Below are 25,091 nucleotides of genomic sequence, written 5' to 3' on the forward strand. Positions count from 1 at the left end.
GCAATTTGCACAAATCATTTTTCTGATTTCCGATTAGGTCTTCAGGCACTAAGCCCACACAAAGCACAGGAAAAAGAAAATTACCCTTGAATCTTTTAGTATCTATTCCTATTTTTGCCATTACAGATTGAATGACTGTGACTAAACTGGGTGACTACTGTCATCTCTACCTAGATTATGCTTCCTCCCTCCACTTTCAAAACATCTTTCAAAGAATCGTAGGATGGTTTGGGTTGGAAGGGACCTTAAAGATCACCTAGTTCCAACCCCCTGCCATGGGCAGGGGCACCTTCCACTAGCCCAGGTTGCTCAAAGCCCCGTCCAACCTGGCCTTGAACCCTTCCAGGGAGGGGGCAGCCACAGCTTCTCTGGGTAACCTGTGCCAGTGTCTCACCACCCTCACAGCAAAGAATTTCTTCCTTCTATCTAATCTAAATCTACCCTCTTTCAGTTTAAAACTGTTACCACTCGTCCTATCACTACACTACCTGACAGAGTCTTTTCTGTAATTAAAAGCAGTAATAGCCCTATAATAACTTGCCAGCATTCTTACTTTTTTCCCCCCTTTTCTTCTTCCTCTTCTGAACAAGACTAGCTGCTGGTATTTTAAAGTGCCACTAGTTCATTTACCCTACTGCTCCTTATTTCACCAATATCAGCTCAATCAAACTGTCAGTACTGAGAAACATCATAATGAATGCAATGAAGACATGTTGCACCTATCCCAATTGCCACCTATCTGAAGTAAGTATGCCTATTTTCTATTGTCATCAGCAGTGAAAACATTAACGATTTAATTTTTGTAAAACCATTTCAAGGTATATTCATAAATGATTTCAAAACTCTCCAGTTTGCAAAGAAAGCCAATGTACATCAACGAGTCTTGGTAATACAGTGCAAAGCTGGGATGTCAGGATAGAGTTTGCATCTGAAGCATTTAACAGCAGGTAAGAAGCTCCTTACATGGAACTGTTGACACTACTGATCAGCACACACATAAAGGAAATTGTACACTGTTGAAATAAATGGCTTTTCCCATCCCATCTTGGGATGATCTAAGCATCCCAAGAGCACACCTTTAGCCGTAAAGATTAGATGGTACAGTTTTCACGACAAACTATAAAATATATCTGTAAAATTAAAATATAGGAACTTACGACATTTTTTACACATGGCACTGAAAAATAATTTATGGTGTTGCAGATTTCCTAGAATATTTGAACAACAAAGACTATTTCTCAGCATTACACCATTATGTATGGGAATAAAAATTACATAGGTAGTACTCTAGGACTGATGAAAGCAGACAACACACACCTCTCATTGCCGAGCTGGCAGTTGACAAAAGTGTTGTAAATTACAACAGGCAAACCATTTGATATTTATTTACCTGTCATCTTGTTTTATAATGAAAATCTGTACCAGAAAATGTCACTGCTTAACACAAATGTGTTGAACATACTTAAGTACATAATGTTTACCTGCAATTGAAACAGTGAGGTATCACTAAGTACACAGGAGTAGTGCTGAAATAGAGGAATCTTGTGTTTATTTTTTTGAACCAGATCCTAAAGTTAGGGTGTCTGTAATGAGTAATCTAAGACTAAGAAAGGATCTAGATCACAAGTCAGTCACAGCTACCAGAACTGCATCCATCACCCTGTCTATCATTTACTTACAGCAAATTCATTTTCAGGGTCAACAGATCCTTTTCTGACTGGTCTTGAATAGTTGAACCGGTGCACATTGTTGGACTTATAAAAACTGAAAGATTTTAAAAAGACTATTGTAAAATACAGAATTCAGAAATTTATGGATCTTGTTATCATAGTGAAATATTTCATTTTGAGTCAGTTGAGTTTTTAATTAAAAGCAAATTTACTGCTCAGGAAAAAAGCACTTTACTAAAAACTCAGGAGACAACTCCTTTTTCTATAAATCAGGGTCAACACACAGTATTTTTCAAGTATTAAGCTTCAGCTTGTGATTGGGTGTAATTTCCACGTATAAACATTCCACAACTTCCAAATTAATGTTAAAACCTACAGAAAAAGATCTAGAAAAGATTTTTACTTTCCTGTATTCTTTCTGTGGCATGCACACTGCTTGTCTGCTTTACAATGGCATACAAAAGGAGTATATTTTGTTACTTCTTTTGTTAAAAATAACTGACTGAAATACATGTTTTTTCATCCGCAGTGCATGTCAAGTAAGTTTAATCATGTCTAACAATTCTGCTCACCATGCAGAATCACAGTTATTCAATAAACTAAACATTTTAAGGCATTAGTTTCTTGTGATAGATCAGAAGATGTATACAAACATTTGTAGAGGGAGGCATCAATGTAAAGAAATCTATTGCAAATACATGTTATGGTCTATTCTATTTAGCTAATGAATCATTCTCAATCACTGTGAGCATATATTTCCACTAAACTCATAACCACTTGGGTTTTAGCACTGGCTAATTAGAAAGAACAGAGATTGCACAATTTTGGCTAAGTATTTTGCTGTCCACAGCACAGATTTTGTTTTAAAGATGAATTAAATTTAAACCCATGTTAAGTAGAAGCTAATTTTGCAGAGCAAAAAAAAAAAAAATCTCAGAAATATCTTACAGTAAAACCAAGCCATGTTTTGGAAGCCTGGAGACACGAATAAATGGGGACACTCCAAACAGCTGAGCTAAGCAAACTTCTGGTATGTTAGTTCATAGGAACTGATGATTTCTGATACAAACTACAAGACTATCTTCTTCAATAAAGAAAAGAAAGTGGAAAATACTGCCATATCGAGTCAGATCACTTTATACAGTTCCATCTGAAAGGACAGATATTTTGAAGCTCTTTGACAGAATAAATGCACTGCCAACTACTGCAACTATCAATTAATGCCCAATAAAGTATACCCATAAAAATAAATCTCTAAGATCAAATGAATTTAAAAGTTTGGTTGAATTCTGCAGCTGAGACAAACAATTACAAAATCTCCCATATGACAAGAGATTGTACTTCATGTGGAGCACTTTGCTAAATAAAACTACTACAAGTTCAAAATGTGGCTGGCACTACACTGAAATCTAGTCCAGGACCAGATTTATAAGCTGTCTTTCAGTTACTGATTTTAAAATGAATTCATGTTGAAACTGGGACCACAGTTCATTTTTTTTTTTTTTTTTTTTTTTTAATCTTTTGGTACAAGATCTGTGTTTCTATCTGCTTTATTTATTTTGGTATATATGGGGAGGTGATTCTTATTTTCCCACTCTGAATCAATTGCAATTTCAGTAAAGATTCTATAGAAGAGGCTGCAGATAAAGGTGACATCGAGTTTGAATCTAGCTGTGGAACAGTTGGAAATGAACTCATCTCAGCTGATAAAAAGAAGCCTTCTATATTCAGTCTCTTTTTGCAAACTCGTAATACAAGTGTTAAAGGGTTTAGTCTGAGGTTTTTGTTCATTTCAGTGTGCAGACACTGCAACGCCTCTCTTGCATTAAAAATGCGGGTGCCTCAGTTTATCTGGAGAAATTTTAGCTTAAGATGCCTGTTTTAACCAGCCTCAGTTAAGGAAATACAGTCATACCTTGTGCTTTCACAAAGCAATGACAAGAATAGGGAGAAATACAGCCTGCCTTAACTGATGGTGCTTGTACTTTTTGCTGTCCTTGAGTTACAAGCTACCAAATACTATCTTGAAATTTTCCATTCAGTGTTAGTGATAAGCAACAGCTTTTACCGATCATGTTTGCAGCCACGTAAATCACAGAATGGTTTGGGTTGGAAGGGACCTTAAAGATCACCTAGATCCAACCCCCTGCCACGGGCAGGGACACCTTCCACTACTCCAGGTTGCTCAAAGCCCCGTCCAACCTGGCCTTGAACCCTTCCAGGGAGGGGGCAGCCACAGCTTCTCTGGGCAACCTGTGCCAGGGCCTCACCACCCTCACAGGAAAATATTTCTTCCTTGTATTCAATCTAAATCTACCCTCTTTCAGTTTAAAACCATTGCTCCCCATCCTGTCACTACAGACCTTGGTAAAAAGTCTCCCTCCAACTTTCTTATAATCCCCCTTTATATATTGATGGATTTGGAGCCAAAAATCTCACAAGCCTGAAGTCAACCAATATTCCAGTACATGCAGTTTTGGCATCAGCTATTAGAATGGAGCATCACTTCTCACACATGTAAGTCAGAACACTTAATTAATTAGAAGTAGTAAGTTCAACCTGTTCTACATTGGGTTAGGAGTTTGGAAATGTTAGCCTGTCTGTTCTCAAAACACTTTGGACAATTAATTTCCTTTACTCCTTTACAAAATCTTGAGCGTGTACCAATGAAAACCATTTTGCCGCCATGTGTTTTGCACTTGGCACGATAAGTCATAACAAGATTCTGTTGTACAAGAACCTTCAACTCAATGATTCTCATTGTGCCAGCCACCTCTAAGACCCTCTGTCCATCACTCATCTAAGAAGCTGTGTTGAAAACTCAGTAACTTGGACCCAAAGTATGGATTTCACCTCCCCACCCTGTAACCATATGCTATTCCTTAAGTGGTAAGTGGGTAGATGTTCTTTCATGAAATTCCTATGGAATATATAAGTCAGTAAACTAAGAAAATAAAAGCTCTAAGATTTATTGGCAAATGACTGAGTTCACAAAATAATGGTTGTCAATTTAGGAACATGGACTGATTTTCATTATATTATCTATTACAGAAATTCACTTACTTTATAATTTGATCAGGTACTGCCTTATTTTTGAATCTAGGTTGCTCCTCCAGGACTGGCTGAACTGTAAAACACTGGATATCTGAAATCATGAAAGTTAAGGACATGTTATTAACTATCAGTATGAAATACTGTAGGCTTTGGGGGAAAAAAAAAAAAACAAACAATAATAAAAAAAGACATTTCCTGATAAAAAGGCCTGCAGAGTTCAGGGTTTCATTTGTGTACTTTCCTGGGCCCAAAAAGGAAAAATCTGCCAGTAGTAATCAGTGAATATATATTAAGTTTGAACTGCACATTTTTATTATTTGCTAAGCTTGAGTATCTGTAGCTGAATTTCACACTGAATCATTCACGGAATTTTAAAGCCAAGCCAACTTACAAAAATAACATCAACAACATCTAATGTTAAGTTCCCCTATTCAGCTTTAGGCATGCATAATGTCATGACATTTAGCATTTCATCTCTGAAATCTGTAATTGAGCAGCCCTTTTGCCTCAGATTTCCTTTTTCTATGGAAGTGTTACTTTTTAATCTGAATACTTTATTTATAAGTAAATATATCATATTCTTAAATATTTCAGTATATTTGAAACTCATGCCCTCTGGTTAGTTTCTGTAGCTTTTTCTTAAGTGCATAAGTAGTGCATCTCCGGTTAGTTGCAAGTAGACTTGAGCAAATTCTACTTTAAGAAAGGACTGAAGCATATGATCTCAAAAAAAAAAATTAGTTAAGACACAAAACAGACTTATGAGAGCTTGGCTCTCAAGCTTAACGTACTAGTTTAGACAAGCCTGTAATACTCTCTGATTCAGTCCCAACAGTGTGAAAAGAAAGCAGTATTCCTTTTTTCCTCCAGCAGGTTTCATCAGAATAGACTCAAGAGAGCATGTGAACTGTTACAATATTACATTGAAAATTAATAAAGAAAAACATGTGGAAAGAAGTCTGATACAATGAGGTGATCTCATATCTGCTCCTCCAGTAATGATTTAAATCTTAACATGAAAAAAAATGATAATGCGTGCCAGCTACTGCTAGAGTACTTCTAAACAAGAATAATTTAGAGAATTCAAAAAGGTGGTTAACGATGTTTATGAGTTAATTTTCCTAGGAAAATTTCTGTTCTGAGAGTGATAAGGCATATTTATGTTGCCAAGAAATACAGGTGATACTCAAATGCAGTACCACTCTGAACAAAGTTCAAGGAAGACATGAATTTAATATCAAGATACAACAGCTAGAAATGTGAGGTAATAGACAACTTGCTGCTTTAAACTTGGCCAATTCAAGTGTTCATCACTGGTTTTGCCATTTGAAGAAAATAAAAGTAAACCATATATGAACTTGAATGAATTTTCTTCACTGAAAAGGTTATCAAGCACTGGAACAGGCTGCCCAGGGAAGTGGTTGAGTCACCACCCCTGGAGGTATTTAAAAGATGCGTAGATGTGGCACTTAGGGACACGGCTTAGTGGAGGACTTGGTTTACGGTTGGACTCAATCTTAAGGGTCTTTTCCAACCTAAATGATTCTATGATGACTGAAAGAGACAAACTCCTTAAAACTGTAAGAAAAACAGGAGCAAACATCTTCAGAACAAACCATAAAACACATGCAGAATATATGTAAAACTGCAAACTGAGCTGCCACATTAATAAAATTGCATCCTTTTTAGGAAATTATTGTTTCACACACAAAGTCTTGCTAACAACAAGGCTTCCCCAACCCGTGTTCACTCTGTACTCTCCCACGTGTTCAAGGATACATTGACCAGGCGAGTTTTTCACCTCCTCTCCAGGTGCTGAGGTGGTGTTCATCTTCTCTGCACTGGGGAACTGACTCGTCAGCTGGGCCTGGAAATCCTCTCTCCTCTCATACTCCTTCCCACGATAGATGAATATTTTGTTCTGCAAGGAATAAACAGCTGATTTCTAGGGCTGTATGATGCTGAGGCAGAAGTTAGAGATGCATGCTTATCAGTACAAATTTTGGAATGAGTGTTACTGTTTTCTGAACATTAATTGACTCTCCAGAGATGATACTTTATGCTGTTAGAATGAAAATAAACTGGCATCATCACTGATGATGCTCCTGTAAAACAGAATAAAATCAGAATGGGAGGTAAGAAAAGTACTGAAATTCCTCCTCTTCTCATCTGTCAAGTAAAAGGATTTGCTTTCAAATACATTCTGGGTTCAGATTTCACAGCTTTCTAACACCAACATATATGTTTCCTCTGCCGGCTCCTTCTCCTTCGCATTATGAAATGTCCTCATTTACAATACAGTTTAATCCCAAATGTGCTTCATTTAACAGATACTTCTATAATACAAGAAACAAAAGGTACAACCTTCCTTTACTGTAATGTCAGCATATCTTTTCACTACTTTTTCCAATGCTTTCAAGACAAATTTGGCCTTTAAAACTCAGAAAGAGAGGTCTTTCATTGCTTTTCAAGTAAGAAAAGCTACCATATTCATTGTAGTATGTAAAAAAAAATATTTTTTTCAACAAGAAAACATCAAACATTCAGGTTAGTTTTCTGCTCTGAAGAGGTGCACTACTGTGGTTAAAAGAAAGCAATGATCTTTCAAAAAACTGAAGTAAAAGCCACATGTGCATGACTTGCTAAGTTTGGCAGGTTTCTTGATAAAACAGACCCTTTGGATTCTTGAATTCTCACATGGTAATAAAAAATGGAGAAAGTAAAGAAAACTGAGAGCAGATTCAGTGTATAGAGATCTGTTTAATGAAAACAGTTCAAGTTTACCATAAGTGTCCTAAGATATCAACTTGCTGTTACCATTCAGGAAAAAACTTAGAGTAATACAAGACAGTTGGTATGAACATATCAGCTTAATGCATATTAGAGATCAAAAAATCAATCTGAACTTCAATCTTTAAGAGGAAAACAAAAGAAGAAATATGAGTATCACACTGAACAAATTCATAGTGTATCCACATTTCAGATACTACATACACTTCTTGTCCTACCATTTCATGAACTAGAACATGGACAGCAAGAGAACCAGGATGTTAAAACATATGGAATGGCTGCTGTGGAAGCAATGTTTAAACAAACCAAGACTATAAGAGACCAATATGCCATGAATGGCATGAGGAAGCTGATGAAAGAACTGTTCAGTCTCTCTGTAAGAACTAGTGTAGAGAAATTATCAGATGGCAACAGAAAGGCAACAGTAAATCTCCAACACATGGAGCTGTGTACTGTGAGGCCCCAGTATGTTCTGGAGAGCATCAGTTCAGAAACCAGTTGGACAAGTCCATGAAGGGCTAGAAAACAAAAATGTCACCTCCAACTCAGGAAGCGATTTATCATGTAAGTAGGGAATATATACCAGGTCAATATCACTACACACCTGCTCTATATAATACTCTTCCCTACCCTACCTATCTACTATTTCCCACTGATGAAAACAAAATATTGGGCTATAGAGTGCATTGGTCTGAAAAATATGCTGTTTAGATTCATGATGTATTTCAATTGTAGCTGAGAGGCAATATAAATCTGAAACTCTCATCAGTGGTCCACTAAAAATACCAAGCTCGTGTGAAACAGAATTTTGGCTTTAATCTAAACACAAGTTAGTTAATGACAGTCTAATGGCTATCAATAATCTGTGTGGGGACTCATCTGAGAAATATGTACCGTAAGAGCTGCCCATACCAAATTACATCATATTGCTGCATTTGGCTCCCATATATCACACCTTCACATCTTTTAGTCTCCACAATCAAACCAAGGGAATCAACTTAAATGGATCTGAAAACATTTCATACATATTCTTGCAAGTAATGATTCAGATTCTGACCACAGTCCTGTATCCAAGCAAAACTAAATCCATGGCAAATATCCCCACTAACTCACCTGCATTAATAGAGTACGCTCATATTTTTAGAAGCATATGAAAATAGAGGAAAAAAGTAAGAATTTAAACAGGTTTACCCTTAGAAATGTGGGGAATCCTTGGCCATAATACCCAACAGCAAAATAGTCTGGTTTAGGTCTCAGAATTTTCATGATGTTTTCATAGAACTTTGCTTGTTGAATCTGAAAGCAAAACCAACTGCAATTACTTCTGTTTGTTGTTTTTTTTTTTCCATTTATCTTTGACCCTCTACTGTAGTACTACACTATGTACTACATTTATCACTGGATATGCAAGAACTATCAATTATCAGTTGGTAACATAGCAATAATCAGCATGCACATGACACTGCTGTGGTACATTAAATATTCTTTACATTTATATGCAAATATAATACATAGCTAAACATGTACAGCTTCAATTTCAATTATTTGACCTCAGAATTAGGCTGACCCTTAATTTACTAGTGTGAAAAAAAAAAGCAAACACCAAAGCCATACTTGGCACTTTACGCTTCAAACACTTAACTGATAACATTACTGAAATAATACATGTGGAAAAACTCCCTGCCTCAAATGTTTTCTGAGGTATGGATCCACTCAAGCTTTTGCACTAGCATCATACTAAAGACAGAGAACATAAAGGGTTTATAACAATGTCTTACATAAAATACTAAGTGACATTTAGGTTTACTATTTTTATTTCCCATGTTAAAGCTATGAGATATGCAACACTGCAACTTAAATGGAACTGGCAAAAATACTGTCTTTACCTTTTAGTTTATGATAAAAGCAGAATTGATTGGGAGGAAAAGATCTCTTTGTACACAATAGTGTTCAAGAACATCGTGTTTTGAATCCCATGGTTTCTTTGTGGAAGATTCAGGGATATCTATTGAATGAGCCTTAAATATTTGTTAAAGATCATACATGTGTGGAATCTTGTGGGTTGGAAAAAAGTAGGTATGTGGGGGAGGAGGTTCTTTTGAGATTAATTCAATTTTAATGAAAACAGATAATTGAATATTTAATCTTCCTTTAAAATCTTCCTTCTAGTCTTTGGACCTAGTTTTAACTCCTCCTGATGTATTACTTGCCCAGTCCCCAATTAGGACAGAATTCTTTAGGCTTGTCAAGATGTGAGTCCCTAAAATTTAAAGAAAAATTTCAGGGAAAAATGCATCCAGATGCTTTTTCTACCCTAAAGCAGCACAAAGTCCTTAAAAACTTGTTATATTTCTTTTACGGCCTTTAAATTGTGCTAAATCAGAACACGTTTATCTCATCTACAGAAGTTTCAAAATATCTCAATAAGCAGATGTCTGTGCAACTTTACTAAACAGTTCTTTATAAATCTCTACCACTGGAATGTTACAACACAACATAGCAACTTGACAAAAGAATTAAAAATCAATTGTAGACAATAAGCTTATAAGGACCTCTATCATCTGATAGCTCAAAAGTACTAATTTCTGTGACTGAAATAATTTGAAGGTCGGTATATAATCTTACCAGGTTTTGACTTAGAAGTTCATAGTCAAAAACTTCCTTTTCATACTGCTCTGCAAGTTCTTTGCATAAAGATATGGCTTCTTCCCACATCTGCAATGTAACCACATATTCAAAAAGTAAATCCAGTACCAACAAATAAGTTTTTAATGCATCACTGTTTAACTGCAGTTTTATTGATTATGCCATCTTTAAACGGCAGTCATTCATTAACTGCACATTTATAATGGAAGACCCAAGGCAATCACAGACTTTAGAAAAGCAGATTAATGTAAAAAATAGAGGTGTTTTATGGTTCATTATAGGAAGGAATAAGTAAGCCTACTTTATTCTTACAATAAGATAATAAAAAAATCACCTAAACTTTCAGATATGTTAAAAAAGAATGAATCACTAAGGTGCGTAACATCCAGAGTATACCCCAAGCGCAGGAGCAGTGTATGAGGGGACAGACAGCTGCCTCTCTAGACTAAACACACATTCTTTTACAAGAAATTCTGAAGCGTACATTGTCATAGCTAGGCTTGCATATGACAGCTCTCCTAGTCAGCTAAACAATTACAAGGTTTAGACTTAAATTGCCACTTGCCCAGAGTAGCAGCTTATATCTTTCCACATAATTTAACAGCAATCTCTGAAAATTACTGTGAGGAATTACAGAGCTGCATTGGAAAGAACAGGACAGATTTTCTCATCTGCTATAGGCACAAAAGTGCAGACTGGAACTTCCTCTCTTGAGAATATTTCTCAAATTCTGTCAGTCGTCTTATCTATTCAGAATAAAGGAGACAAAGGGGTTTTCTGAGCATGATTCTCTACCGATGTAAGGACACTGATGGTCACACTCATTATGGCCATTTTTATGTGGTGCCAAGTACTCCTAGGCTAGGTAGTTCTGAACCTCATAGCTGCCTTCAGCTGCCTGTAAACCTCCTCTGCTGTATCTGAGGAGAACCTGAATGCTGGATAGATCAGAAATCATGATGATTTGATTATCTGGATACAATGGGTAGGGACTGCTATGTTGTAGTTATTTCAGATGCCAATAAAAAAGCCCTGAGAAGTTATAAATAGCACTGCATTTTCCTGCACAGTGCTGAAGCACCAAAAACATTCTACCTTCTGAAATATAGGAGGGACTTTTGTGAGGGAGTTATGCCTTTATTTTTGAAGAAGCAGTAATGAATTGCCTGCCTCCTTCATACTTTTGGCTACAGCTGAACAAGACAATGGCTTAAAGGCCTTATTGAGTCATAAGATTTATTATCCAGCACTGCAGAATTTCCCCCTGATTTCTAGTCCTTTATTTCCAAAAATCTCAGCACTACTGTCATTGTATTGACAGGCAATTTTACTAACAGAATTTTTCAAAAAAAGCTGAACTAAACCCAGGTGCTGAACATTAAACTACTATTTTTTAAGTTTGGGATGCAATTCCCAGATTTCTCTGAAACAAGTATGTCCATTTTTAACTGTCTGGGTTTTTGGTAGATAATGACCTAATGGTTTAGAAATGCAATCCGTGTAGTCTGATTTCTTTTCCTAGTAAAGTACATTCAACATTTTTTATTATCTTATTAGTGCCCAACAGAGATGCTTGTGACCAGGATAAACATCAGCCCTCTTTCTTTGTGACTGTGGCTACTGAAAGAATATGTTCATATAGAACAGATATACTCTGTGAATAAGCCTTCAGGACAATTTTTACTTGACCCACATTTCAAAGAGGATTTCCTACACAAACATTTTATACAGAGAATATTCATTAAATACTATTATACAAAGTAACACAGTAAAAAGATTTAGCAGGGGGAAAAGCTCTACAGATGTACCTTTCCTTTGTCAAAGTATTCTATGATCTTCTCATACAAATTCTCTTTCAAGTGTCGATAGGTCTGTGAACACTGGAACTCTGTTGACATGACTTGGGGTGCACACTGTTCATCTGACCACTGAGAATAAAAACACAATAAAAAGACATACTACTTTGGAGTTCAACATTTCACACACACATCCCCCTTCCCCCAAGGTCTGGTTCCCTGGGCTCTTCTAAGTGTTTTTTTCTGCATGTTTTTTTACCCTTCCACAAAGATGCTGGGAAAGGCACTGGGAATGTTTTCATTACCTCTTCAAACAAGTGCTGTATTTCATGGGATAACCAGGACTAGACATAACATTTTCAAAACCTGTGTTCCTTCCTGTACCCCACCCAAAAATTTTGGATAAATATGTACGTGAGAAAATTTGTTCAGTTTACTTCAGTGGTGTCATCTTGACTGATTTGGTTTTGATTTTCTGTATTAAAGTATTTGCATATAATATTATCTTTGTCTATACCAATACATACAATATACCTCATATTTTTGTATGATCAGAAAAGTAAAAACTAAGTTTAAGAAAAACAGCACTGTGAAAAGCCAAATTTATATGGTTCTACACTAAAAGAAATTCCATAAGAAATCTAATATTTTTGCTAAACATTTAAATTTTGAATTTCCCTTGAAATGGAAATGCATCTTACTGACCATTTCTATTGATAAGATCAGTTACACTGAGAATAAACATGAGTTGTAGCAAAAAATAATTACCAGCTACAAAAGAAAGCAAGCATAATTTGGCAGAGTGATCCATATTATTTAAAATGAAAAGTCAGATGTCCCCCTGTGATAGCTGGAAAAAATTGTTTAATTTTCACCACTGTTATGTTTGGGATAGGCAGAAATTAGCAAAATGATAACCACATAGCAGTTAAACGGCTTCAGAATTTGCACACAATGTTCTCACTATAACATAAAACTGGTTTTGCTACAATATTTAGTTTTACCAATATGTGACTTTTAATCACCTATTGAAAATATAATTTCAACAACTAATGTTAATTTTGTCTTAACTAGAAAATTGAATACCCCTATAGTAAATAACTAATATGCAGTAAATCAGAGATTAAGACACTTTCTAATTCATAAATTTGAATATTACAAAACCTTATTTATATACTGAGTTTAAAAAATCTAACCTTCAAGAGCCATGTATGGAGTAGAAGGGTATACGCTGCTTCCGTGTAATTCTCACAATCTAAATGAAGATCTCGCAATTTATACAAGTATCTGTTAGAGGAGAGAACAAGAATTAGACTAGATTTTGACATGACTGCAATATGAAGTGTCAGAAAAGTTCTAGATAAACTCTGTAATGGAAACTTCATAGATGTCATGCAGTCTCTACCCAAAGAGTCTTTAAGGACTCCTTAAGGAGAGGGGGTAAAGCTCTGTGTCTGTGCAGACTTCTCTGTGTTCTCTTTGTATGCTGAAACATTGTGCACAAAAGGAGGAGAAAGAGCTACCCTCCTTTTGTGAACTGCTGTCAGCTCCACCTCTGAGAGGAAGAACTACTAGACTGAAGGTCTAAGTCGGACCTCTAAACCCATTATTTCTAAATACTGTTACTAAAGATAGCTGCCTTCCTCTGTAGCAATTTTCGATTGCATGTAAACACTTCCCATGTAAACAGATGCAAGCACAAGAGATAACACAAGATAAAGGAGAAAATGGAAAATACCAGCCCAGAAAGACAAAGCAAGTCCCTGTGCAACTTCGAAGGTGGTATGGACAGAAGAGTTGTTCTAAGTTACATGCTGCCAGTGTTCTCCATGACCTCTAAGGCAGCGTTGCTGCTACCAGCACAACCATTGCCCAACCTGTTACTCATGCCACATGTTTTCCAGCAGCCAGAAAGAACAAGTGCATCCCATCCTCTTGCACACAACAGGAGTTTTGACGCAAGAACCCTGACACTTTGCTGTAGCAGTTCAAGGCACTACTATTCCCAGAGGTCAACCCAGCTGAAAGTGGGACCCCCTCAGCAACGTCTGCAGAGGGAGCCTTGTTGCTCCCTGGCCACTGCAGCTCATCGCTCCAGGCTTAGCTTTGAATCACCTTCAGTGCTCATTTCAGCTGAGATTCTGGGCTTTGTGCTGCAGTGGCTGACCTGCAGGTGGTTCTGCAGATTTTGCAGAATGAGAGGCAGGAAAGAGTGAGCTTTTGAACGGCAAGATTTGTTGCGCTCATATGCAAAACTCTTGGACACAGTAAGAGGCCATGTCTCATCTGAAAGAATTTACCAGTATAGCTATAGCTCTTACAGAAAAATGCTTTACTAGTAATTCTGCATTGCATGTAGTGTTGCATATTTAAAGAGACTTGGCAGACTGCACAATGTTACAAAACTTGAATGTTTTTTCTGCCTTTCTAAATGTATGATGCATCCTCCATCAAACCTCAAATCTAGCTGCATTTTCTTTGTTTTAAACAATAGACAATGAATGTTGAGTGATCTGATCAATTAAAAGTTGATTCTTGGGGAAAAAAATGCTGCTGCTGAACACATATGATAGATTCCAAATTGCTGAAGGCTAAAGCAAACAGCAGAGTAAGAGTATAAATGAGGCCACGGCTACAACTGAGTCACTGTGGATGGTAAACTAACATTAAGTAACAGAAATTCAAGTACAATGATAACAATAGAATTCATAAAAGAGTATTATTACCCTCTCCAAAACAGATCCAATAGAACAACTGCCATACCTGATATACATCTCTTCACGGTTAATGTCCTTGTAGAAATTCTAGGGACCAAACATTTAAAAGTTATTGCCTATTGTATTTTAATAAAACACGATAAAAATATATATACTAAAGTTTTACTTTTCTTGCTAGTTGGACAGCATAAGAAAAACATTATTTACAGACTATCTTAAGTTTAAACCTGGCACTACTACTTCAATTAATATTTTAATTAGTTATTAGTGTGTGTTATACATATGTATACTTCTCCTGGTTCACTAACGAATCATTAGTGAAAGTCTTTCTGTTGGAGAAGAGGAAAATATGGTTATCCAAATGCATTAAACATTATAAACTACATGCTCTGGCTACAGCTGATGGCCAGAAAAGAAGCTGTTATTTATTGAAGCTGATATGTAACACAGTTGATATGTAACACTGCTGATACGTAACACTGCTGTGCAATACCTCTAGAGGGGCTAATTCCAGGAATAAGCCCATTTTTGTCACCAGAACACTTTTGCAGGTATATGAGTTGCTAAGGCTGTGCAAACTATATTGACAAGAATTGCCTCCTGAAGGAGCTGCAGAAATTTATACCACATTGCACAGCAGTTACTGAGGGACAGAGTATGTGAGTGCAATACATATTAACCATGTTCTCTTTCCAACCTTTATAAAGTTGATGAACATTCCTCTGCAGCTTAGAGGAATCTCCTGGTGGAAGAATCTCTATATATACTATCCTCACTACAACATAGGAATAGAAAAAAAGATGGGGTGGCCTAGAACCAGATGAGAGACTCAAATCTTCTTTGCACTTTACTGCAAGTGCATCTTGCAGGTCTTATCCCCAGATTTAAAAACTAATTGTTGAGATGCTAAAGCACCAAGTGGGTTAGTTCCTTATACAAAACCCGTCTCTGGCAAAAGCCCCCTGTTATGTTAAGCTTATCAAAAGGTAAAAGTATATGAGCAGTAGACTTCCTTATTTATCCACAGAATCAAACTGGATAAAACTTACAAGCAAACCCAAAAAACAGCGGGCGTTGCTTTTGGGTTTATGCATATCCATGCAAATAGATATAAAAATCTCGCCTCAGAGTTTAAATCACTACTGAGCATTGACAACCACTCCTGTTCCCAGGAAGATTTACTTTTATCTTTACTAAACGGATTCTAAAGCTCTTCCCCTTTCTCACACAAGAATTAGAGGACAGAACATACCAGTAAGTTCACAGTGCAGCTCATGCGATTGTCCTTGCTTTCATCATTCATCACAGTTCGGTAATCCAGCAGTTTCTCCAACAGGCCTTTAACTAGGCTGACAAAACTTTCAACCAAGTTAAAAATGCCAGGATACTGACACGCACACTCTGTAAGACTGCAAACACAAAAAAAATGTTTTTACAATACTGTGAAAATGAGTGCCCTTCAGCTGAAAAACTGTTTGAACCTGAAGGTAAATACTGAATTAGGGCTAAGCAACTTCAGAATGCACTGGAAATTCTCTCTGTGGGTTGGTAATTTAGATATCTAGAAGACAGATGAGATAGAAATGAAAAGAAAAAAATGAAACATTTACTTTTCCTGTCTGAAAATGACTTCAAATTCAAGGGTATACCCACAATTTCAGAATGGAGCAGCCTGCATCTGTGGTATAACAAGCTCAAGACTCTGGAATGCCACACTATTGCAATAAACACATCTTCCTTTCCTCTGTTATCAGGCAACATAAAATGCAACAACTATTTCCTTCTCTTTGTACAGTTACGTGTGAGTAGAAAGCTCAAACTAACATAGATTGCAATTTTAAGTCAAAAGATATATTCACTAACAAGACCTCACCGGAGCAATTTTCCCTTGAGAAATAAGCAAAAACAAACAATAAACTCTGCAGATTAAAAAAAGCAGTTAGTTCTCTTTTGATAAAAATATAGAAAAGTGAGTTTCATACCATCAGCAGCAGATTCCAATTTACATTAACAAAATATTAGAATATGCTGTTTCTATAAAGCATTGAAGTGATTTAGGAGTCTATATTTCACATTACTATCACAGCTTTGTTTTCAAAGCTTAACTATTTAAACACTATGAAACAATACCAGGACCTCATTAAGGATTATTTTCTTTCTTTGCTTAAGAGCTTCTTTCCTCTACTTAACATTCTGGTTTTCTATTGGGATTCTCCCTGACAAACTACATTTTTTTTATACACATATTGACATATATATAAATGCACATATTGGGTCTGGCTGTGATGGAGTTAACCTTCCCCATAGCAGTCCTCCTAGTGCTGTGCTGTGTATTGGTGGCTACAAAGGCGTTGATAACCCGCCAGTGTTTTGGCTACTGCTGAGCAGCACTGGCACAGCATCAAGGCTGTCTCCCCAACATCCCTCTCAGCCCCAAACACCAGTAGGCTGGGGTGGGCAAGATCTTGGGAGAGGACACAGCCAGGACAGCTGACCCAAACTGACCAAGGGATATGACACATCATATGATGCCTGCTCAGAAATAAAAGCTAAGAGAAAGGAGGAGGAGGAGGCGGGGCATTTGGTATTATGACATCTGTCTTCCAGAGCAACCGCTACATGCACTGAAGCCCTGCCTGCTTCCCGGGAAGTAGCTGGACATTGCCTGCTGATGGGAAGTAGAGAATAAATCTTTTGGTTTTCTTTGCTTCTGCACGTGGCACTTGCTTTATATTCCTTTGTCTTGACCCACGAGTTCTTTTCCATTTTATTTTCTCCTCCCCTCTACCCTACTGAGGAGGTGGAGTGATAGAGCAGCTTGGTGGGCACCTGGTGTCCAGCCAAGGTCAACCCACCACAATGCACAATTACATGTATATTTGGCATATTCTATTAATAACATATCAAACCCACCATGTATGCTCAGAGGAAAATAGTAAAAACAAATTAGCAATTGCAAAATTATCCCTGAAACTATGTTGTGTGCTTAAGCTGACCAGTTTCAATGACACATTAATCTTAACTTCTGACTTCTTAGCGTTTCATTAACAGCACTCAATTTATATACAAATAAATGTAATAATTTATTATTACTTTTTAAACTTTATAATGAAAGCATTAAGTTTCAATTAATCGCAAAATCTTTTACTGCTCAGAACTATTTAAACTTTCTTCAGAAAATATATATTCATATTGGCTTCAACTGCAAAGCAATCCTCAAATCTTTGGCCTAGAATGGGACCTCAGCAAAGTACCCGGTCTTAAAGTTCTAACTCAAGCAAAGTAAAAACGGCACCCAATGTTTATTCCTTTGATTGTACAGCTCCAAAAGAGTTATTTTGCTGAGATGGGGGAGTGTGTACATGTGTGTCTGAAAGAACATTTATATTGCACAAGATGTGACAGAGGCTAAAAAATAATAACAGAATACTTGAATTGCTGTTTTCTGACTAGTCTGAAACAATAACTGAAATATTTAATTAAATTATTGAAAGATGTTTTACGACATTAAACATAATCCAAAAAGGAATGTTAAATACTAAAGGGTCTGAAGAGTTGACAATCAACAGAAAAGGCTGGAGCACGTGAAATGATATTTGTGGAAAAGAAAGTAAGAAAGCCTCAGAATGCTATAGGAGACTGGAATACTATACAGCAAAATGGGGTTATTTTACACATGTAAGTATCAGAAACAGGGTAAGATGCTAACAGGAAAGTAAAGTCACCATTAAAATGACTATTATGATTTTTTGCCATAGGTTGGTTCACTTGGAATGACTGCAAACAAGGCAGACCTATGAACATTACCTGACTATGAAGTGAACATGAGTCACCAGGACATCACATTTCTTTCCAATACAAGTAGAAAAACATTGACATAAAACACAAGCTATTGCTAGATCTCACCCAGGATACAGTACATAACTCCAGTCACTAAAGAAAGATGAACTGGAGCACACATAGAGGAGAACTACAAAATGAACAGGAGGCAAGAATACCTGTCTCATGAGGGAAGATTTAAAGAGTTGTCTTGCTCAGCTTTATACAATAATCCCAATAAAAAGGGCCCATAAAACTTTAGAATTTTTTTTTTCCCAGGAGGAAGAAAGAAACCTTTGTATTTTTAAACAGAGTTTGAAAAAACTAGAAGTTTTGAAATAAAAAATATTTTCAATAAAGTTCGAGAAAACAACTGCATAACATGGGCCACTGCAGTGATGGGGAATGGGAAAGCTTCCAAATGCTATTTTCTGTTGTGCTTATATTTCTCACTAAAACATGCCAGAATTCATTTTCAGAGCCTGAGGACAACTGGCATAGCACAACTTGCATTCAAATAGTTAGATTCTCCTCCATTTCCCAGAACTTGGTAGCCTTGTCTATTCTGCCTATTGAGAACAGCCTCTCATCTGTTCCATATTATCCCAACTCTTCCTTGGTGTTGTCTAGCACAGCATTTATTAGCACAGGTCATAACCCTGGCATGGTGCATGCTAACATTTTGGACCATGGACAAATGCAAGGCAGTGCTTAAACTTCTCCTGAACCTATTTACTTTACTGGGCATGCGCCAGTTCCCAGCAGCCAACCAGCATGGGTAGGTGTTGGATGCAGAGGTGAGCATCAACACACAAGACAGTCATTGATTACTGCCAAATATCTGCATTCAGGCGGCAACTGGAACTGTGCAGGAATGCAGACAGTTATTGGAAATTAGCTGATGACAATAAGACCAAATGAATAAACCTGGAGTCCAATTTAACTGGGTCTCTGTCCAGTTGGAACAGTGAGTTGGGGACGGAGGCCTGAAATCCCTGCTTTGGAAGGTGGGAAGGTAGGAAGATTTAACCCAACCACCCAAACAACAGAGAGAAGAGAACAAGGTCCTACCACAGACAGGTCACCAGCCTTTGCTTCAACTGCACTACTGAAAGATAGGGTCTAACTGGTTTTCTAAAAAAATATTTGAATGTAAGAGTAAACTGCAAACAAGACAAGCAAACAGTGTTACACAGCTCAGAAAAAGTAAACTTCAAAGAGTCTCATACACCAGATCTGAAGGAAGCTTTTGTCTTTGCATTGATAAAGTCTCCGTTTGAATACTCTCTCCAGCTTTAAGGCAATGTAACATTTCAAAACAGATGTAGACATTGTAGGAATGTCCAGAAAATACTCCGTATGATAAACTGAAATATTGGGGTTGTTTACCCTAAAGAGGAAACCGAAGGAAACTTGACAGGAACTTTCAAATTTTTTAAAAGCTGCTGCAAAGAGAAACAGAATAAATGATTCTTTATGTCCCCGGTGGGTAAAACAAGAAATAATTGGCTTAATCTGAGGCAAGGAAGATTTTGTACGGATATGTGGAAAAAAACTTAATAGCAGCAAGGAAAGTTTAGCACTGCAAGAAATGTCCACTGTGTCAGCTGAATCCCCAGTATTAGAGATGATGAATTGTAGCGATAGTTTAGGCAGGCATCACAGTTTAGGCTTTGCAGCAGTGTGATTAAGAAAATTACAAGAAAGTTATAGGCCTGGTTTTGGTCATACCAAGAACATCTCTGCATCACCTCTTAATTAATCTAAGACTTGAAACCAAACAGTAAATATTCAAAATTGAAAAATTAGTTTATTGTTCTCAGTTTATGTAGTCATTGCATGTTAGCAAGTGACAGAGACATTTTTAAAACGTCATCTGTCCTTGCCAGTGTATCAAAGAATAGCTTTATATTGCATAAAAAGTGTCAGTACTTTTACTTTTTTCAAGTCTCCTCTCTATATTTTATCTGCTTCCTCACAGGACAGAAATTAAACTAACACAGCAAACATTCAAATTTTGTTTGATTTAAATGATGTTTCTTTTAAGTTTTACTATTTAATAGAACAAAGTTACATATTATTTACATAAAAACTTTTATATATTATTATTTGATTATACAATTGAGTATTTTTTACAAAATTATGTTTTCAATGGAAGTAGACTTTTTTCCATTGTAGCGTAGACAAAAATTTCATGCTTCATCTGGTGAGGAATGTGACTTTACAAAGATTGCTACCACCTACACACAAATACAACACATACAAGGTAGCAGGCTTTGAGAAAGTAAAAACATAAACACTCAATGTTGCAAAGCCTACGTCCATTTTGTCAGGTAGCCCATGCGCTACAGCATTTTTATACTTAATAATTATTAGGTTATCAATGCTTGAGAAAGTGTATGATGAGCCATGTACTTTCTCACTGTTACAGTCTAAGGCACAAAGCCAGGAACAAATTCTCAGAGGCAGGCGCAAGGATTCCACCACTGTCCAATACATCACACACGCAACCTGCCACGAGTGAAGACACAGATATTAAGTCTGAGAATAAAACTGAATGTGGGCAGCCAAGAAGAGACAGAGATGCAACCTCAGGCTTTGGGATACTTAGAAATATTTTTTATTAAACTGTAGCACTTTGCAGTATTCTCATTCCACCATAGTCACCTTATGCAAGTTCAGAGAATAATCTCTTGGAGTCCAGTCTAGACATCAAGAAAAGCAAGTAAGATGTTTTAAAATACCTTCTTATTATTAGTGTGAAATAAAATCAAGGTTATAAAGAAAAATAGGGAAAGACTGAGAAATGGGGTATTTGATTATCTTTGCTTGAAAGTTGGGTAGAGAAATGCAGGTTAGGCATAATTTCTTTGTAATTTAGCTGGAGCACAAGATACTGAAAAGCAACCAGGAAAATAGTTTCAATAAGCAAAACTACAGTTCAAACCAGGTTTACTGAAACAGTATGCTTTTTCCAGTCCCTTCATAAAAAAAGCTGCTAAGATACTATTTTATTTTTAAGTGAGGTTGAAAAAGGGGAACAATAAGATAAAAACACATCCTGAAGGCGTTTGTTCTCATGCACTACTTACATGGACTCAAACAGCTGCATGTAGTGTTCATCCCCTCGTCCTCCTTCCACCTCATGGTCCAACTTCAAAATTATTTCATTTTCAAACTAATAAAGAAAGAAAAATCAAAACACTAGGTAGATATCCAGAGATCAAACACACTTCAGTACAGCATCAAAAGAATATGTTTGTATAGTTATATCACATATTCCCAATGATTAAATGCTTGAATATATTCCAGTTGAATAACGCACATCTCACTACCGCCAGATGCCTGTTTCTTAGTACAAACTAAGAAACATAACCTGAGGAAATGAGCTTACAGTGTCTGTACTATGGGTTTTCATAGAACACCACTAATTTGAAATGGAGGATTTCAGAATAAGTAGAATCACTTTCACCTAGATAAAATATGAACATTCCTACAGTATGCAATACCTTATTTAATTGCTATTTGTTAGGTCTATCTAGATCCTAATTAGGAATCAGTGGCATATAAACAAAGACAGCAAACAAGCTATTTTTGTAGTTAAACACAATTTTTTCCCCTCTGCTGCATCATTTCCTCAATTTTACTTTATATTTAGGACACTTCTTCATTTGGAGCCATCAGCCTTTACTTGTAAGGTCAAAAAGCACCTTTTCCCTCTCTCTGAACTGAAAAAGAATCTATGCAGCCTGTGTGCATATGAAGAGAGAAAACTGCTAATATTTCTCCACTGGTCACACCTTGTTAGCTATCACTGATCAGGCAACTCTCAACACTCCAAGGCTTTAGGTCTCCTTTTATTACAAACTTAGTTACAGAGAAGTACTACATCCCAGTCTGCAGAGTCGTCCTTGAAACTTCAACCTACCTGCTGGGCTCGGTCATCCCTATAATAAATTTCTTGAAGCTGGGTATCTAAAGTTGTTATCTATATTATTTACTTACCATTCCTGTTACAACCTGTAATAATCTCTCATATACTCCTCATATAGTTTTACATAATTAAGCAAGGTAACAATATCTCACAATATTCAGAAAAAGAGAAAGCCTATTCTCCAAGTTTGTCACACAGGTAAAGAAAAAGATATCTGGGAAACTAATGCTAACTTGTGAAACTGTCGTTACAAATATGCAGGCAAATTGTCAATCACAATAGCTTGACATCTTTAAACTGTAATGAACTCTGGCAACATCTCTGGAGAATTTCTAGGTAATATACCATTAAAATACCACAGTAATATACCATTACCTCTTAAAGAAATGCAAGTACATGTTGGATTATATTTTAACCCAGAATTTTGCAGTATCATACCTTATTTATATAAAGCCTCTTTAAAATGTTATTAAAGAAATTAAAGAAAACCACCCTTAAGTCAGTTGGAAATTTACTAGGAGAGGGTTCCACAGAAAATACACCCTCATTAATATTATCCAGTGCAGACCCAGGCATTTTGAACCGAATTACTGAGTGTACTAGCCTACTGTTCAGACATAAACTGAAACACAACAAAGAAAAAGTGTTCAAAAAATTAAGTATTTTAAAATAACCTAACTGGTATATCAATCTTGGAAAACAGAAAAATAATTTAAAATAATGTAATTAAAAATATGGTATGGCAGAAAATTATTTCATTCAATAGGCTTAGCAGAAATAAATACTAATATTAAAATGCTGCAGGTTTTAAGATGTTTTAAAAAAACAATAAAAAGCAGCCATCCCATTAGCATATTTTTTTCCAAGCTTCAAATATTATGTTGTGAAGAAGCGGGTATGTTTTTGCACCTGCAGGTTAGAAACTCAGCACAAATACAAGACCAATGAAAGTCCCCTTTGAGGCAGAGCCATTCTTTTATTAACCAGTCTCTAGCTGTAACTACAAAGGGAATACTTTTTATACTCTCTGGTTACCTAAGAGTTTGACCTTGTTCTGTGCTAGACTTTACTGAATACCATCATTGCTTCTAAGCCTCTTGCCTGATAATTTCCTTTGAGTCTTCATTCTTTGACATCTCTTTTTGTCTTGTTATATGAAAACTTTGGAAATTATAAAAGCATTCCAATATTCTTCAGATGGATTGACAGTCTGGGCTTTTACCACTGCTGAAAGCCTGGACGTACACTTCCACTAAGCTTCCATTTCATTTGGGTACACCCTCTGAAAGGAAGTGCGACACATGAATCTCAAAGTCTTAGTGCAGCTACAGTCATTCTTTGTTGTCATCCAACTAACTGTATCAAGTGCAGATATCATCATATGAGAAAGCAACTTGACACAGATTTGTAAAGAATCTGCAGTTAGAGAATTACAAGTTTTTAATGCCAAGATTTTTTTTTTTTTAACTTTTCTAATGTGGCTGTCAATGTCCTCTTTATGCAGTCACAACATGTCTCAATCCCCTCACTCCAAGGTTTCTCCTAAAACCTTTGAGTATCATAAGAATAAATTACTCAGGTGTGGCAAAAATTGTATTCATATTTATCTATATATAAATTTATGTTAATATATACTGAACGTTTCACATTGTTACATACAGCGTGGTGAGGAGCAGAAAGGAAAGACTGCTTGTTTATGTTGTCTGTTCTATTGCCCTATGAATCAACTAGAGACATACTAAAAATGAAAGATTGCTTATGCTCTGAGAGTAAGCACACATACTAGTGAGAGAAGCATGCAGAAGAGTGCAGATAAGACATTTGAGAAGAGCAGGAAGCAAGTCTAAAAGAGACTTTTCCAGGTGCTCAAGAAAAATTTGAGTCCTAGTAAGATCTAGCTTCAGATAAAAGAAACCTTGGCATAGTATTTTCAAGAAGAGGTGGTAAAGACCTAACACAAGGTTCTAGACAAGCCATTAACACATCAAGAGGCACAGAGAAACTATTAGAAAACTAGGAGATCTACTCTGAAATAAAGCTCTGTTGCTTTACAAAGATATAATTATTAAAAGCACTGCAAAAATGACAGAATTCACTTTTGTGGTAACACAGCAAATTTTCACGTTTTTCTTTCACACAAAATTTCACACAATTTTCAGTATGTGAATAATTCTGGTTTGAATATTCTATGAATAATTGAGTTTTGGCAGACTGGGATCCAGATCATCCCATCAGAGGAATGGAAGTCTTTCATGGTAGAAAAAAATTACTGTAGTATTTTATATGTGGTACTATCAGACAATTGCAATGCAAGATATTTTTTCTTACTTAAATATATCCTCACCAAAAAGTTCAGCCCTGAGCAGAAGCCGCCAAGCCCAAGGCTACATATAAGAAAACAGATCTTCCCCTTAGAACACCAAGCAGGTCACGCATATCTTCAGAATAATGTTTTAGAAAGGACAATTCCTTCAGGTGTAGAGAACAGGACATTTTAACTGAAAACATGTTACTACATGTACTTTGTTCAAGCAGGTCATGATTAAGACTCTCCACCCAGAAAAATTACTCAGCATTTTTCAAGAATGAATGCCAAGCATTCCCCATTTTTCTCCAGAATATTTGATATCCTTCATTTTTATCCTCAGATTCAGCTAAACAGGAC

General features: G+C 36.4%; 1 protein-coding gene across 2 annotated transcripts in view; it reads right to left on the reverse strand.

The window, feature by feature from the left end:
• The window catches only part of DOCK2 (dedicator of cytokinesis 2), a 203,938-nt gene that overhangs the window by 15,459 nt on the left and 163,388 nt on the right, over nucleotides 1-25,091 (reverse strand). For both annotated transcript variants that reach the window (XM_074883294.1, XM_074883292.1), the window contains 10 exons: nucleotides 21,585-21,670; nucleotides 15,926-16,082; nucleotides 14,720-14,760; nucleotides 13,153-13,243; nucleotides 11,969-12,088; nucleotides 10,140-10,229; nucleotides 8,706-8,810; nucleotides 6,504-6,645; nucleotides 4,734-4,815; nucleotides 1,680-1,764 (listed from right to left, as the gene is read on the reverse strand). In XM_074883294.1, coding sequence (XP_074739395.1) covers nucleotides 1,680-1,764; nucleotides 4,734-4,815; nucleotides 6,504-6,645; nucleotides 8,706-8,810; nucleotides 10,140-10,229; nucleotides 11,969-12,088; nucleotides 13,153-13,243; nucleotides 14,720-14,760; nucleotides 15,926-16,082; nucleotides 21,585-21,670 — 999 coding nt within the window. The remainder of the gene's footprint in view (nucleotides 1-1,679; nucleotides 1,765-4,733; nucleotides 4,816-6,503; nucleotides 6,646-8,705; nucleotides 8,811-10,139; nucleotides 10,230-11,968; nucleotides 12,089-13,152; nucleotides 13,244-14,719; nucleotides 14,761-15,925; nucleotides 16,083-21,584; nucleotides 21,671-25,091) is intronic.

The sequence above is a fragment of the Strix uralensis genome, chromosome 14 (assembly GCF_047716275.1).
Source record: "Strix uralensis isolate ZFMK-TIS-50842 chromosome 14, bStrUra1, whole genome shotgun sequence".
Lineage (NCBI taxonomy): Eukaryota > Metazoa > Chordata > Aves > Strigiformes > Strigidae > Strix > Strix uralensis.